General features: G+C 44.5%; 1 protein-coding gene across 1 annotated transcript in view; it reads left to right on the forward strand.

Annotated features, from left to right (window-relative positions):
* Positions 1 to 17,688, forward strand: part of PNPase (polyribonucleotide nucleotidyltransferase 1) — a 185,568-nt gene that overhangs the window by 143,422 nt on the left and 24,458 nt on the right. The window contains exons 11-12 of the mRNA XM_068386971.1: positions 4,779 to 4,936; positions 5,224 to 5,532. Of these exons, the coding sequence (XP_068243072.1) occupies positions 4,779 to 4,936; positions 5,224 to 5,532 (467 nt within the window). The remainder of the gene's footprint in view (positions 1 to 4,778; positions 4,937 to 5,223; positions 5,533 to 17,688) is intronic.

The following is a 17,688-nucleotide window of genomic DNA, read 5'->3' on the forward strand; positions in this document are numbered from 1 at the left end:
TAAGTACTTATTATATTTATATATGCCAATTTGACCTCAATCAATAATAAATAATAAATTGTTCCTATGTGGCATACAAACCCTCATCCTTTAATGAGGGAAATTGTTTCTTTGCGAGCTGGAGATGGTCGTTAATCTTGGCTAACAAGCAGTTATGCAGCTGGTTAGGGTAGGGGGCAAGAAGTCCCACCTAGTTTCCCAGCCAGAGAGCTTACTTTAGTGTCAGGTGCTGATGAGTATGAATGTACTGTCAACTCCTTATCAAACTTATTCATTTTCTCTTACTTTTTCTGTTACAGGAAGTGAATGTGGTTGTGGTCATTGGAAAAGAAGTTCGTGTTTGCCGGGGAAAGGATAGACGTTACAACCAGTTTATAGCTAAACTGGCTGTAGATCCATGCTCCCTCTGTAAATCTTGTAGGGGACATGATAGTTCGTAATCATCCCCATGGGATAAGTGTAGGTCATGACCTCTTGTGCAGTAGCATCATGACTTCTTGCGCAGTATTAGACATACGCCCTAGATGGGAAGAAGTGAGCAAAGCGTTCAGAGTGATCTATCTTGGCAACACTCAAGAAGACACCAATGAAGTCTTTTGCTGCTTCAGTCTCCTTGGCAGGTGCAACTGCTTCTGCCACCTGTATGCATGCACCCCTGGATTGGTCTCTGGGAAGTATGTATCAGAAGCAAGGGGCCCTCAGATCTACTTTGGCGAACTTTTCAGGTTCGGTGATGTGTGGGTGACATCTAGTATTAGCTGCACCCCTAAAGAGGCTCGTCGCCCCTAACTATGCAGACTGTTGACAACGAGTTTGACCTAAGAAAATCTTGGGCTTCCTTAGGTCTTTCAGGTAGGCCCTCCATGACTTTGTTGAGGGAGCTCATAACCAAGGCTACTTCCCTGTCCAAGTGTCTAGTATTCCAGGGGACGCCAGTGGTGAAAGGCGTGATAGTAACACACACACACACACACCCGTGTCATTAGCCCCAGAATTGAACATACAAAGACTTTCAAGGCCAAACTGCACGTTGCCGCTGTGCCCGGGGTTACCACGATCCATGACCCGGCCCAATTGTATCCCCTCCCTTCCCTTTGTGTCTGTAGCTATTCCTCCAACCCTGCTGGTCACAGGGTCCTGTAGGTGTGCCTTCCCTCTTCCATGTAACATTGTGTCCAAGTGTTGTGGCTCCTGTTAGAGCAACCTGTGTGATCTCTTCCCTGAGTGAGTGAGTGTCGTCATTGCTGGTCGCTTGTCCACTCCGTTTGCAGAGCTTGGAGTGAGAGCTAGGAAGAGGAAGAAGCATACACACTGTTCTTACTCATCCTTTCCCTCTGACTCTTATTCTGACACTTCTAAGGTGAAGATGAGATCAAAGTAATCCAGGATGGCGAGCTGTAGTTGCAAGGATAAGGCTCTTTGTGACACCACCATGTACACTGTCTGTTCCCTGGTTGATGGAGGAGCTCCAGCAACCTCCATCTTCATCCTTCCAGGACTTTGGATGCCTGCTCCTCCCTCTTATGGCTGGGTTTCACTCAACTGGATTGAGAGGCTGTCACCATTCAGGGCTGTCTTTCCGTGTTTGTGTGTATTGGAAGACCAAGAATGGGGGACAGAGGGACTTTTTTCCCATGCCGCAGAACATGGGGCTGCAGTTGTTCCTTTGGCCTGACCGACAGGAGAAGCGCCTAGTACTTCCTCCATCTCTGCTGTGGTCCATGCCTGAAGTTCTCCCGTTGCCATTGGACATCTTGGGTCATCATCAGCCACGATTGTATACCAAGTTTTGTCCTTGGGGTGAAATGGGCATACTCCTTGGGAACAGATTATCTTGAGTGTGCTGCCACGCCCTCTCCCCCAGGGAGGCATGAGGGTACATAAGGTCGGGATGTTCGGGAGAGAGTCCGGTACTTGCAGAGGCAGACTACTCTGAGTCAGAGAGCTGTTTTGTGAAAGTTCTTGCCCTTATTTGTGAGTGCAATGGCCTTAGATTGCAACCTTGGCACCTCCATCAGGTGAGCCTCAGTCATTGATCGCCACTTCGGTGCTCTTTACTACGGCTCTCTTTAGGGTCGGGTCTTGTTGATCGAGTTGTCAATCAGGTCTGCAGATCTGAGAACTTGCTTGAGTCCACTCAGTCAAGTAACCTTTAGGCAGCAGAGGTTGTACACGCCAGAGAAAGCCTGTCCTTCTTGGCCTCTGAGCCAGCTATCTTGGAGGTGTTTCCCCTGGTCTCTCTTCACCCTGTTTTCTGGTTTGACCAGTGGTCAAGATCAGTGATGTACTTAGCAAATTCAAGGAGGTTATCAACTCAAGAGTCTTAGGAGAAGTACAAGTCTTGTGCTGTCTGGTGGGAAGGCTGTGATCTTCCTGGCTCACAAGGCAGTAAACCCATGGGCTAACTGGGTTTTTAGAGACTGAATGCTGTGGTTTCCCGTTTATCAAAACATGTTACCCTGGAGATTGCGTTATCATTGTGGAACCCGTCGGGGCAGGAGCAGGTACATCTCCCCTTCCTAGGAGTCATGTGCTGGCAGCAGTAGAATCTTGGATAACTGCTTCGCATAACTTCCTGTTCTAATTTTCTGTCTCCTTCACAGTCCTTATCCCTTCAAAGGTGGCAGCGGTCAAGCCTGCAGAATTGGGATTGAAAAAGGCCCTGCACCTATTCAGAGATGCCGATCGGCACCATGTGCAACTTTTTGAGCATCTCTACCCAGCCCATTCAGAAAGGGTATCAGTGGGAAAAGAGGAGGGAGAGGGAAATCCTGATGCTGGCTTTTTTCTACTAGATGTCCTAACACCTACACGTTTACGTAGTACTGTTATAGGGGGTTAACAGATGATTCAACTATCCACTGTTGAACTATTGATACCATTATAGAAAAATATATGCTGAAAATTCACTTAATACACTAAACTATAATCAACAGGCAAACTTTTTAAACCAGGCACCTTTACATCACCACTCAGTAGAGTTGGCTGCTGAAAAGTAGTTTCTAGTAAAGGGAATGTTTACCCAAAGGCTTAAATATAGGTTTAACCCATTCTTCCCTTTTTTATGTTACCTTTTCATTTTTATTATTAACACATTTTTACTCTTCATTTCAGTCTAGTTTATTCCATATGCGCAAATTCTTTTTATCATTTTTCATTACTGTATCCTTATTCCCTTTCTTATTCCTTATTAACCTTGTCCACTTTTATTAAGTATTACCAATTGTGTTCTATCTATATAGGAAATTTATTCAACTTCTAATGCAATTTAACATTTTTTTTTCTAGCTTTATTCTTTTCTCAATTATGCTATGAAATGTCAACATAGTAGATTGACACATGACATCATTGCTCACCCTAAAAAAGCTTTGAAGTCATGAGCCTGACTAATTTTAATCAATGCCAAAAGGTGCAAGGTTTCTCTCATTCTTCCTTCTTCTCTCTTTTCTTTTAATTTATATTTTCAATTTATTTTACTGTTCATTTCAGTGTATATTTATTCCTTATGCCCTTTCTTATTCTGTATTGTCCTAAGAGAATTCCCTTCATTATTCATTTTCATCATCATCATTATTTCCTTTTATTTATTATTTCTCACTAAAACATATTCTATTATGTACCTATTTCATATAATGCAGATTTTGTATAAAATTTTATATAAATCTAATTCCAATCTTTTACTAAATACAGTACTGTAGTGGTACCTTAGTTTATGAGCAAGTTTGTAAACCAAAACAAAATTCTCATAAGAAATAAAGGAAACTTTCAATGAGTTCCACACTTCCAAATTTACACGTACTGTAAAGTATACAGTACTCTCATTTTTAAAGTTTACAGTATAATGTTAAATAAATAGAAAATTATAACCCATAAGTAATTAATGCAAATTATGAATTTAAAAAAATATTAATATAGTATTGCCAAATCAACTTTACTTTTGAGAAGAGTTGTGGTTGGTGTATGGAGGGTGAGAGAGGAGGTGGAGAGTAAAATAGAATCTCTCTGTTGTACGATGTTCACTGTCACTAACAGAATTGCTCAAGTTACATATTTTCTATACTTTCTCATTTTTTTCCACTTTTGCCAGAAACTTATCTAAAGATAATTAGCTTTGTCTTTTCTTTAAAAGGGTATACAAATGCCATCCAGCAGTCAAGAGTACCAATCTATGAAACCTCAAAAGATGTTTTATCACAGTAAATATTATAAATACAGTGTAGTCTTGTCCATAAGTAGATTGCTGCTCACCCTGCTGAAGCCTTATAAGGGAGATGTGTCTACAAAATTTTGCTGGGTTTCTCAAATTTTCAACATTTCCCCTATTTCTCTCGAAGTCATCTTTTGTTGCTGCTCCTTATGCAAATCTAACAACTCCTCGGTTGTCAGCTGCTTGCTATTTCCCTCAAACAGATTGCATCCTTGTCCACCTCCCACCCCATTGTCTATCCCAAGTACAGTTTTATTGTCAACTGATCCCTCAGACTCTATAGGTTTGAACCCCTCAAAATCACTGTAAGACATTGTCCACAGATTTCTCCATACATTATTGAGGGTTGGTGCTCATGGTGACACCTTCCCAGGCTTTATCAATGATTTTGAGGGAGCTGACAATGGGGAAATGTTCTTTACAAAACTCGGTGATAGAGCTTGGTCCCTCTGGTGTTTGTATTTCCAAGATAAGTTTGTTTCACTGATGTGATTATTAAGTAATTGTACACTCATATTTCGAGACTAATGGTAACTGTGTTCAATATACAGTATATTGCTTTTAATTTCAGGTTCTTCCTCCATGGCAACTGTTTGTGGTGGCAGTCTGGCCCTTATGGATGCTGGAGTCAATATTTCATCCCCAGCTGCTGGTGTTGCCATAGGCCTTGTAACTCGTTATAATGAAACAAAACAAATTGAACTTTACAAGTTAATGACTGATATACTGGTAGGTGTGAAATTTTAATCTTTTATATTTCCATTTATAGAGAAACTTTTGTCTGGTTTTTAAAGGCCATTCTTATTGACATTTTTGACAAGACTCCCTTAAGATAATTACTTTCACAGCCTTTTTGGAAATTGAAAACTAATAGCTGTCTTGCAACATTGAGAGTTTGGGTATATTTTATTTTGAAGATTTTCCATCCATTTGTTTATATTAAATAGAAGTGTAACTCTTAGGGCCTCATTGCAGATAACTGCTTTATTCCTAATTACTAGTTCTATTTCTTTAAGGGTATAGAAGATTATATGGGCGACATGGACTTCAAAATTGCAGGTACTCGAAAAGGGATAACTGCTCTCCAAGCTGATATAAAAGTACCAGGCATACCACTTAAAATTGTGATGGAGGCTTTACAAAAAGCAACAGATGCAAAGTCAACTATTCTCACCCTTATGCACGATGCCCTTGCCAAGCCACGTGACTCAAAGGACAACTTGCCTGTCTTGGAAAAATTAACAGTGCCACCTCAAAAGCGCAGTAGAATTCTAGGAACTGGTGGTTTGAACTTCAGAAAAATTCAATCAGAAACTGGGGTTCAGGTTTGTATAACCATTTTTCAATATTAATCTTACCCGATGATCATGTAGCTGTCAACTCCGTTGCCCGACAGAAATCTACGGTCGGGATACGCCAGCGATCGCTATACAGGTGGGGATGTACTCAACAGCGCCATCTGTGGTCAGGTACTCAAGTACTTCTTGTCAACAAGACCTCAATTTTTCCTCTGTCGTGCCGCCGGCAAGACCTACATGGATACGCTGTTGATTTTGGAGTCTTTTGTTCACGTTTTGGTGATGTATTTGCTCTGAAATTTAGCCTTCGCTGTACAGGAAGCTTTATCCTTAGCTTAGCAAGCTTTTGGAATTAATTTGATTCATTGGTTAACGATCTTTGCTTTACTTTGGAATTCCCCCTTGACTACCTCTAAATTCAAGATGTCTGACCATTCCCAAGTTCCTAAATACAGGCAGTGTAGTGTTAGGACTTGTAATAGGCGTCTTCCGAAGGCCTCTATAGATCCTCACACCGTATGTTCCAATTGTAGGGGAAAATCCTGTCAATTGGAAGATCGATGTGGGGAATGTGCTGGGCTTTCGGAATTCGATTTTTATGAATTCCTCAGATATACACGTAGGTTAGAGAAGGAGAGAGATAGGAGGAGTTCTTCTCGCTCTGTGGATTTTTCCTCTCCCCATGCCCCTCAACCTTTTCCTTCCCCTGTGGTGGTGACTCCCGAACCTGCTACGAGTGCTCAGCCTGCAATGGCTGATATGTTGCGTGCCATTCAGGCTCTCGGTGATAAGGTGGAGTCGTTGGTGAGTGACCGCAATCAGCTCTTGGCAGATGTCAGAGAGCTGAAAGCGAAGAGTGCAGTGGGAAGTGTTAGTGCTAGTGCTGTGCATAGTGTCAGTGTCAGTGTTGCGCATGAGGGTACATCTGTGCGTGCCAGTCGTCCTCCCAGTCCGGGACCTCTTGCAAGCTCCCAAGCCCAGGGGAGAAGCAATGTCGAAGGACCAAAGGGTTCGGCAGGCCTTGATCGGCGCACGGATGTATCCTCAGTGGTTGCGGACGCATCTGCTAAGGATCGTCCCTTCCACTCCCAGACGAATGAGCCCTTACATTCCTCGTCTGTGGAAGAGGTTTCCAGGAGGAAACGGTGGACCAAGGTCTCACGACCGCTCAAACGTAAGGTCCCTTCCAAGCTAGTCCAACGGCCCAGGTGTAGCCACTGGGTCAGTTCGGACTCGCCGCAGTCATCTGAGGACTGCACACCTCCCAAGAGAGGTAGAGTGGTCCCTCAACAGGCCTCTGCACCGTCTGTTGTTGCTCCAACCACAGTAGACCCTAAGTGGTCCATGCTGCAGACTATGCAGTCTCAGCTTGTGGCTTTTATGCAGGAGTATCATGCCGAGAAGGTTAACACCTCTCCTGTTATCCTACAACCCGCAGAGGTTGTGTGCTCAGCAGATACTGCGGCTGCCTGCTCCCTACCTGTGAGAGCTCCTCCACCGATGCGCAGTCCTCACTGCCAGACGCATGTTCTTGCTGCACCATCTGCTAACATGCGTGAGCTGCCGCATCAGGAGTTGCCGGGTTCCAGCACTATGCGGCATTCACCTCAGCCCATGCAGCATGCTCTGCAGACCTTACAGCATGCTCCGCATACCATGCAGCATGAGCCGCATACCATGCAGCATGAGCCGCATGCCTTACCTCATGCTCTGCATACCATACCGCATGCTCCTCAGCCCACCGCAGACCCTCCCTCACACCGGCCCTCTGCTTTTGTTGTTGCCAGCTCACAGTCTGTCCAGCAGAGGCATGATGATGGATCCGCAGGTACGCATGCACCCGTTCTGCAGGATTCAGCCGTTCAGCTTGCTGCTCTGCCTTTGCCACTCACTACTCAACTGTCGGATGAGGAGGTATCGGAGGATGAAGCTGCTCATCTGGATGATCCTCACTCTGATGTTGAAGGACACAAGTCTTCGCCACCCTCCTTAGACTTTCGCAAAGTCCTTGCTTTGTTCAGAGAATTATATCCTGAACACTTTGTGTCTGCAACCCCTCGTTCTCCTCCCTCCGAGTTTGCTCTGGGCATGCAGTCTGCTGCGCCTGCCTTCACCAAGCTTGTTCTCGCCAGATCATCAAGGAGAGGTTTGAGGGTTATGGGGGATTGGTTGCATTCCAAGAAGCAACTGGGAAGGACCTCTTTTGTGTTTCCTCCTCCCAAGCTGGCTTCTAAGTCGAGCGTCTGGTATGCCATGGGAGAGGAACCTGGCTTGGGGGTTCCTGCCTCTGCCCAGGCCGACTTCTCAAGTCTGGTTGACTCTCCCCGCAGGTTGGCTATGAGACGTTCGAAGATCTGCTGGTCCTTTTCCGATCTTGATCATATGTTGAAGGGAGTCTTTCGTGCCTTCGAGATATTCAACTTCCTCGATTGGTGTTTGGGAGCCTTAAGCAGGAAGACTTCCCCTTCTGACAAGGACTCGGCCATGCTAATCATGTCCAGCATGGACAAGGCAATACGGGATGGGTCTGGTGAACTTGCGGCTTCTTATGTATCAGGGGTCCTCAAGAAGAGAGAACATCTGTGCTCCTTCTTATCTGCTGGTATCACTCCTTGCCAGAAGTCAGAGTTGCTGTTTGCTCCTCTCTCCAAGTGTCTGTTTCCGGAGGAGTTGATTAAGGGGATGGCTGCCTCTCTTATCCAGAAGGATACGCATGACCTCATGGCTTCTTCTGCACGTAAGGCTAAAACCTTACCTTCCGTGCCTAGACCCTTCCGCCCTTTAGCAGTTGATACACCTGCTTCTAGGTTCATCCCGCCCTTTCGTGGCAGAACCTCCAGCAGAGGAGGTACCCGTGCAGACAGTCACCGTGGCAAGTCCAAGAAGGGTTCCAAGTCCGCAAAAGGCAAGTTTTGACTGCCTTCCTCTCCAGACAGCAGTAGGAGCCAGACTCAAGACCTTCTGGCAAGCTTGGGAGAGCAGAGGTGCAGACGCTCAGTCTGTGAAGTGGCTAAGGGAGGGATACAGAATTCCGTTCTGCCTCAATCCCCCTCTAGCTACATCTCCCATCAACCTCTCTCCCAACTACAAGGAGAAGGACAAGAGGCTAGCGTTGCAACAAGAGGTGTCGCTCTTGCTACAAAAGGAAGCAGTGGTCATAGTCCGGGATCATCAATCCCCGGGCTTTTACAACCGTCTCTTCCTGGTAGCCAAGAAGACAAGAGGTTGGAGACCGGTGCTGGACGTCAGTGCTCTCAATGCTTATGTCACCAAGCAGACGTTCACGATGGAGACGACGAAGTCGGTCCTAGCAGCGGTCAGGCAGGAGGACTGGATGGTCTCGTTAGACCTGAAAGACGCATACTTTCACGTCCCCATCCATCCAGACTCCCAACCTTTCCTAAGATTCGTCTTTGGAAAGGTTGTGTACCAGTTCCAAGCCCTGTGCTTTGGCCTAAGCACGGCACCTCTTGTGTTTACGCGACTGATGAGGAATATTGCGAAATTCCTTCACTTAGCAGACATCAGAGCCTCCCTCTATTTAGACGACTGGCTTTTAAGAGCTCCCACAAGTCGTCGCTGTCTGGAGAATCTCATATGGACTATGGATCTGACCAAGGAACTGGGCCTCCTGGTCAATTTAGAGAAGTCCCAGCTCGTCCCATCCCAGACCATTGTTTACCTGGGTATGGAGATTCAGAGTCGAGGTTTTCGGGCTTTTCCGTCGGCCCCAAGGATCAACCAAGCCCTAGAGTGCATCCTGAGCATGCTGAGAAGGAACCGATGCTCAGTAAGGCAGTGGATGAGTCTAACAGGGACACTTTCATCGCTAGCCCTGTTCATCGAGTTAGGGAGACTCCACCTCCGCCCCCTTCAGTATCATCTGGCTGCTCACTGGATAAAGGACATGACGCTAGAGACGGTCTCAGTTCCTGTTTCCGAAGAGATGAGGTCTACTCTAACGTGGTGGAAGAACAGCATTCTTCTCAAGGAAGGTCTTTCGTTAGCTGTTCAGACCCCCGACCACCGTCTCTTCTCGGACGCATCAGACTCGGGCTGGGGTGCGACATTGGACGGACAGGAATGCTCGGGAACATGGAATCAGGAGCAAAGGACACTTCACATCAATTGCAAGGAGTTGTTGGCGGTTCATCTGGCCTTAATAAACTTCAAGTCCCTCCAGCTAAACAAGGTGGTGGAGGTGAACTCCGACAACACCACAGCCTTGGCTTACATCTCCAAGCAGGGGGGGACTCATTCGAGGAAGTTGTTCGAGATCGCAAGGGACCTCCTCATTTGGTCAAAAGATCGAAGGCTCACGCTGGTAACGAGGTTCATTCAGGGCGATATGAATGTCATGGCAGATCGCCTCAGCCGGAAGGGTCAGGTCATCCCCACAGAGTGGACCCTTCACAAGAATGTTTGCAGCAGACTTTGGACCCTGTGGGGTCAGCCAACCATAGATCTGTTCGCTACCTCGATGACCAAGAGGCTCCCATTGTATTGTTCTCCGATTCCAGACCCAGCAGCAGTTCACGTGGATGCCTTTCTGCTGGATTGGTCCCATCTCGACCTGTATGCATTCCCGCCGTTCAAGATTGTCAACAGGGTACTTCAGAAATTCGCCTCTCACAAAGGGACACGGCTGACGTTGGTTGCTCCCCTCTGTCCCGCGAGAGAATGGTTCACAGAGGTACTGCAATGGCTGGTCGACGTTCCCAGGACTCTCCCTCTAAGAGTGGACCTTCTGCGTCAACCTCACGTAAAGAAGGTACACCCAAACCTCCACGCTCTTCGTCTGACTGCCTTCAGACTATCGAAAGACTCTCAAGAGCTAGAGGCTTTTCGAAGGAGGCAGCCAGAGCGATTGCCAGAGCAAGGAGGACATCCACTCTCAGAGTCTATCAATCTAAATGGGAAGTCTTCCGAAGCTGGTGCAAGGCCAATGCAGTTTCCTCAACCAGTACCACTGTAACCCAGATTGCTGACTTCCTGTTACATCTAAGGAACGTTAGATCCCTATCAGCTCCTACGATCAAGGGTTACAGAAGTATGTTGGCAGCGGTTTTCCGCCACAGAGGCTTGGATCTTTCCACCAACAAAGATCTACAGGACCTCCTTAGGTCTTTTGAGACCTCTAAGGAACGTCGGTTGTCCACTCCAGGCTGGAATCTAGACGTGGTCCTAAGGTTCCTGATGTCATCTAGATTTGAACCGCTCCAATCAGCCTCTTTTAAGGACCTCACATTAAAAACTCTTTTCCTCGTATGCCTAGCAACAGCTAAAAGAGTAAGTGAGATCCACGCCTTCAGCAGGAACATAGGTTTCACATCGGAAACGGCTACATGTTCCTTGCAGCTCGGTTTTTTGGCTAAAAACGAGCTTCCTTCACGTCCTTGGCCTAAATCGTTCGAGATCCCTAGCCTGTCCAACTTGGTGGGTAACGAACTGGAGAGAGTACTTTGCCCAGTCAGAGCTCTTAAATACTATCTAAAAAGGTCAAAACCCTTACGAGGACAATCAGAAGCCTTATGGTGTGCTGTTAAGAAGCCTTCGCTACCAATGTCTAAGAACGCAGTTTCTTACTACATCAGGCTTCTGATTAGAGAAGCTCATTCTCATATGAAGGAAGAAGACCTTGCTTTGCTGAAGGTAAGGACACATGAAGTGAGAGCTGTGGCTACTTCAGTGGCCTTCAAACAGAACCGTTCTCTGCAGAGTGTTATGGATGCAACCTATTGGAGAAGCAAGTCAGTGTTCGCATCGTTCTATCTCAAAGATGTCCAGTCTCTTTACGAGAACTGCTACACCCTGGGACCATTCGTAGCAGCGAGTGCAGTAGTAGGTGAGGGCTCAGCCACTACATTCCCATAATCCCATAACCTTTTTAACCTTTCTCTTGAATACTTTTTATTGTTGTTTTTGGGTTGTACGGTCGGCTAAGAAGCCTTCCGCATCCTGGTTGATTTGGCGGGTGGTCAATTCTTTCTTGAGAAGCGCCTAGGTTAGAGGTTGTGATGAGGTCCTTTAGTATGGGTTGCAGCCCTTTATACTTCAGCACCTAAGAGTCGTTCAGCATCCTAAGAGGACCGCTACGCTCAGTAAGGAAGACGTACTTAATAAAGGCAGAGTAATGGTTCAAGTCGACTTCCTTACCAGGTACTTATTTATTTTATATTGTTATTTTGAATAACTAATAAAATGAAATACGGGATACTTAGCTTCTTTGTTAACATGTATGCTGGTCTCCACCCACCACCCTGGGTGTGAATCAGCTACATGATCATCGGGTAAGATTAATATTGAAAAATGTTATTTTCATTAGTAAAATAAATTTTTGAATATACAGTGATACCTCGGTAGTCGAACGACTCTATACTCGAACAATTCGGAGTTCGACCAAAATTTTCGAGAAATTTTTGCTGCGGTGCTCGACCAAAAATTCGGTACTCGACCAGCCGAACACGTGACGACCGCATGGGCTTTGTGATGATCGCGCCATCTCGGCCACTCTCGCTTGTTCGGGAAGCATCAGTTCTCTCGAGAGCGTCACTCAGACAACGCGCGATCAGCATTCGTTGTGATTTAGTGATTTTCAGTGCTTTTAATTGCTTTTTTAGCTTTCATAATGAGTCCCAAGAAAGTAATGAGTGTTAAGGGGAAGGAGAAGAGGAAAACAGTGCGAACAACGATCGAGTTGAAGAAGGAAATTATAGCGAAATATGAGAATGGTGTACGAGTGTCCGATTTAGCGGTAGAATACGGAATGGCGAAGTCGACCATTTCTACGTTTTTAAAGCATAAAGAAATGATTAAGAAGGCGAATGTTGCAACGGGAGTTACGGCGGTAACTAAGCAAAGGCCACAAGTGATTGAGGAGATGGAAAAGTTGCTTTTAATATTTATTAAAGAAAAACAGTTGGCCGGGGAAAGTGTTAGTGAAGCGTTCATTTGTGAAAAAGCGTTGCATATCTATGAAGAATTAGTGAAGAAAAGTCCGAGTACCAGTGAAAGTGATTCATTTACATTTAAAGCGAGCAGGGGTTGGTTTGAAAAGTTTCGTAATAGAACAGGTATTCATCGTGTTACTAGGCATGGGGAGGCAGCTAGTTCGGATCAAATTGCAGCCGATAAATACGTGGGGGAATTCGATCGGTACATAAATGAACAAAATTTGATCGCACAACAAGTCTTTAATTGTGATGAGACTGGGTTATTTTGGAAGAAAATGCCAGCCAATACGTACATTACCAAGGACGAGACGAAGATGCCAGGTCACAAGCCAATGAAAGATAGGCTAACATTGTTGCTGTGTGCAAATGCAAGTGGCGATTGCAAGATCAAACCCTTGTTAGTGTACCACTCGGACAACCCCCGGGTGTTCAAACGAAATAATATTTGTAAAAGTGCACTACCAGTTATGTGGCGCTCGAACACTAAATCTTGGGTCACAAGACAATTCTTTACTGAGTGGATAAACGAAGTGTTTGCCCCCCAGGTTAAGGCTTACCTCATTGAAAAGAGCTTGCCAATGAAATGTCTTCTGGTTATGGACAATGCTCCTGCACATCCTCCAGGTCTCGAGGATGACTTGAAAGAAGAATACAGCTTTATCAAAATCAAATTCTTGCCCCCCAATACTACTCCCATACTCCAGCCCATGGACCAACAGGTCATTTCAAACTTCAAAAAACTCTATACCAAGGCCCTTTTCAGAAAGTGTTTTGAAGTGACCAGTGACACGAAGTTGACCCTAAAGGAATTCTGGAAGGAACACTTCAGCATCCTCAACTCTGTTAACATGATTGACCAAGCTTGGCGAGGTGTGACCTATAGGACATTGAACTCTGCCTGGCGTAAGCTGTGGCCATCATGTGTCACAGAGAGGGAGTTTGAAGGTTTCCAACCAGAGGCGGGTCCAAGCACTGCTACCCCTGTAATTTCTGATGACACTGATGTCGTTGAGGAAATTGTTGTCATGGGCAGGAGTTTGGGGCTTGAGGTCGACAAGGATGATATTGATGAGCTTGTAGAAAGCCATTCTACCGAGTTGACTGTGGAGGAATTGTTGCACCTGCAACAACAACAGCAGCAGGATCTGATTGTGGAGCAGGAATCTTCAGAAGAGGATGAGGTAAGGGAGGATGTTCCAAGTTCTCTCATCAATGAAATTTGTTCCAAGTGGGCAGATGTGCAGGCTTTTGCTGAAAAATACCACCCAGAAATTGCAGTAGCAAACCGGGCAGTGCATATGTTTAATGATAGTGTCATGTATCATTTTCGAAAAATACTGCAGAGGAGGAAGAAACAATTAACAATAGACCAGTTTTTCACAAAAGAAAAGAAAGCTGCTACATCAAAGCCTGTTTCTCCTCCAAAGAAGAGACAAAGAAGAGAAGAAACCCCTGAAATAGATCTGCCCACCCTTTCATTGGAGAGAGAAATAACTCCTGAAGGAGAACTACCCCGCCACATCATGGAAGGGGACTCTCCTTCCAAGCAGTAACCTCCCCCTTCCATCCTCTCCACATCCATCCCTGTATGCCATCGAACCGCTGCTCAAAGGTATGTTCACTACAGTACAGAAAATGGTTTAAAATTGTTTTATTTTAGTACAGTAAATGGTTTAAAATTGTTTTATAGGATTTTCTGACCAATTTCATACACATTTAGATAATTATTGTTGTTTAGGTACACGTTTTATTAATATTTTGGGCCTGTTCGAGTGCTTGGGAACGGAATAGAATATATACCATTATTTCTTATGGGGAAAAAAAATTCGGTACTCGAACAAATCGGAGGTCGAACACGGATCTCGAACGGATTATGGTCGAGTACCGAGGTATCACTGTACAGTGATACCTCGGTACTCGACCATAATCCGTTCGAGATCCGTGTTCGACCTCCGATTTGTTCGAGTACCGAATTTTTTTTCCCCATAAGAAATAATGGTATATATTCTATTCCGTTCCCAAGCACTCGAACAGGCCCAAAATATTAATAAAACGTGTACCTAAACAACAATAATTATCTAAATGTGTATGAAATTGGTCAGAAAATCCTATAAAACAATTTTAAACCATTTACTGTACTAAAATAAAACAATTTTAAACCATTTTCTGTACTGTAGTGAACATACCTTTGAGCAGCGGTTCGATGGCATACAGGGATGGATGTGGAGAGGATGGAAGGGGGAGGTTACTGCTTGGAAGGAGAGTCCCCTTCCATGATGTGGCGGGGTAGTTCTCCTTCAGGAGTTGTTTCTCTCTCCAATGAAAGGGTGGGCAGATCTATTTCAGGGGTTTCTTCTCTTCTTTGTCTCTTCTTTGGAGGAGAAACAGGCTTTGATGTAGCAGCTTTCTTTTCTTTTGTGAAAAACTGGTCTATTGTTAATTGTTTCTTCCTCCTCTGCAGTATTCTTCGAAAATGATACATGACACTATCATTAAACATATGCACTGCCCGGTTTGCTACTGCAATTTCTGGGTGGTATTTTTCAGCAAAAGCCTGCACATCTGCCCACTTGGAACAAATTTCATTGATGAGAGAACTTGGAACATCCTCCCTTACCTCATCCTCTTCTGAAGATTCCTGCTCCACAATCAGATCCTGCTGCTGTTGTTGTTGCAGGTGCAACAATTCCTCCACAGTCAACTCGGTAGAATGGCTTTCTACAAGCTCATCAATATCATCCTTGTCGACCTCAAGCCCCAAACTCCTGCCCATGACAACAATTTCCTCAACGACATCAGTGTCATCAGAAATTACAGGGGTAGCAGTGCTTGGACCCGCCTCTGGTTGGAAACCTTCAAACTCCCTCTCTGTGACACATGATGGCCACAGCTTACGCCAGGCAGAGTTCAATGTCCTATAGGTCACACCTCGCCAAGCTTGGTCAATCATGTTAACAGAGTTGAGGATGCTGAAGTGTTCCTTCCAGAATTCCTTTAGGGTCAACTTCGTGTCACTGGTCACTTCAAAACACTTTCTGAAAAGGGCCTTGGTATAGAGTTTTTTGAAGTTTGAAATGACCTGTTGGTCCATGGGCTGGAGTATGGGAGTAGTATTGGGGGGCAAGAATTTGATTTTGATAAAGCTGTATTCTTCTTTCAAGTCATCCTCGAGACCTGGAGGATGTGCAGGAGCATTGTCCATAACCAGAAGACATTTCATTGGCAAGCTCTTTTCAATGAGGTAAGCCTTAACCTGGGGGGCAAACACTTCGTTTATCCACTCAGTAAAGAATTGTCTTGTGACCCAAGATTTAGTGTTCGAGCGCCACATAACTGGTAGTGCACTTTTACAAATATTATTTCGTTTGAACACCCGGGGGTTGTCCGAGTGGTACACTAACAAGGGTTTGATCTTGCAATCGCCACTTGCATTTGCACACAGCAACAATGTTAGCCTATCTTTCATTGGCTTGTGACCTGGCATCTTCGTCTCGTCCTTGGTAATGTACGTATTGGCTGGCATTTTCTTCCAAAATAACCCAGTCTCATCACAATTAAAGACTTGTTGTGCGATCAAATTTTGTTCATTTATGTACCGATCGAATTCCCCCACGTATTTATCGGCTGCAATTTGATCCGAACTAGCTGCCTCCCCATGCCTAGTAACACGATGAATACCTGTTCTATTACGAAACTTTTCAAACCAACCCCTGCTCGCTTTAAATGTAAATGAATCACTTTCACTGGTACTCGGACTTTTCTTCACTAATTCTTCATAGATATGCAACGCTTTTTCACAAATGAACGCTTCACTAACACTTTCCCCGGCCAACTGTTTTTCTTTAATAAATATTAAAAGCAACTTTTCCATCTCCTCAATCACTTGTGGCCTTTGCTTAGTTACCGCCGTAACTCCCGTTGCAACATTCGCCTTCTTAATCATTTCTTTATGCTTTAAAAACGTAGAAATGGTCGACTTCGCCATTCCGTATTCTACCGCTAAATCGGACACTCGTACACCATTCTCATATTTCGCTATAATTTCCTTCTTCAACTCGATCGTTGTTCGCACTGTTTTCCTCTTCTCCTTCCCCTTAACACTCATTACTTTCTTGGGACTCATTATGAAAGCTAAAAAAGCAATTAAAAGCACTGAAAATCACTAAATCACAACGAATGCTGATCGCGCGTTGTCTGAGTGACGCTCTCGAGAGAACTGATGCTTCCCGAACAAGCGAGAGTGGCCGAGATGGCGCGATCATCACAAAGCCCATGCGGTCGTCACGTGTTCGGCTGGTCGAGTACCGAATTTTTGGTCGAGCACCGCAGCAAAAATTTCTCGAAAATTTTGGTCGAACTCCGAATTGTTCGAGTATAGAGTCGTTCGACTACCGAGGTATCACTGTACTTACCCGATGATCATGATTTAAAGGACCCGCCCTTCCTCCCCATAGAGAACCAGTGGACCGAGGAGAAAATTGAGGTCTTGTTGACAAGAAGTACTTGAGTACCTGACCACAGATGGCGCTGTTGAGTACACCCCCACCTGTATAGCGATCGCTGGCGTATCCCGACCGTAGATTTCTGTCGGGCAACGGAGTTGACAGCTACATGATCATCGGGTAAGTATATTCAAAAATTTATTTTACTAATGAAAATAACATATTTAGTATCTATGTTAGGAACAAAGATTTTTAAAGTTCATAAAAACAGACAGTTATTATTTGATTTTACATTGTTCCCTTGATTGTCAATGAAGAGTCTATTTTCCCATCGGATGATTGCCTCCCATGCCAGTTAACAAGTGTTCTGCAGTTAAATATTGTATTCTAGCTGGCAATTGAAGTTTCTGTAGTGAACATTTGTTTAAAGTAGTGCATGTCTTTTAATCAAATATTTCTATTGATAATTTAATAGATTTACACCAGTATTGAAGCTTAGGTGCAGTCTGTTGGTTTTAAATTTTCCTTCAAAGTAGACTTCAATTCTTACACTGGAGAGAATTTTAACTGCTTGGCCATCAGTTTTTTCATTACTTACTAATTTGAATACTCTTATATTAGCCTTACTTTAGCAATGTTGTAAATAACAATTAATTGTGGTGTTCAAGATTCAAAATTATTCCTTCACTGAAAAGTAAATAGTGTCAAAATTAAAAAGTAATCATTAAATTTGCCATTTGTTTGTTTTTTGTCAAACTACCTCATAGCTTAGAGTTTAATTTAGACGG

Source organism: Palaemon carinicauda, chromosome 14, assembly GCF_036898095.1.
Source record: "Palaemon carinicauda isolate YSFRI2023 chromosome 14, ASM3689809v2, whole genome shotgun sequence".
Taxonomy (NCBI): Eukaryota; Metazoa; Arthropoda; class Malacostraca; order Decapoda; family Palaemonidae; genus Palaemon; species Palaemon carinicauda.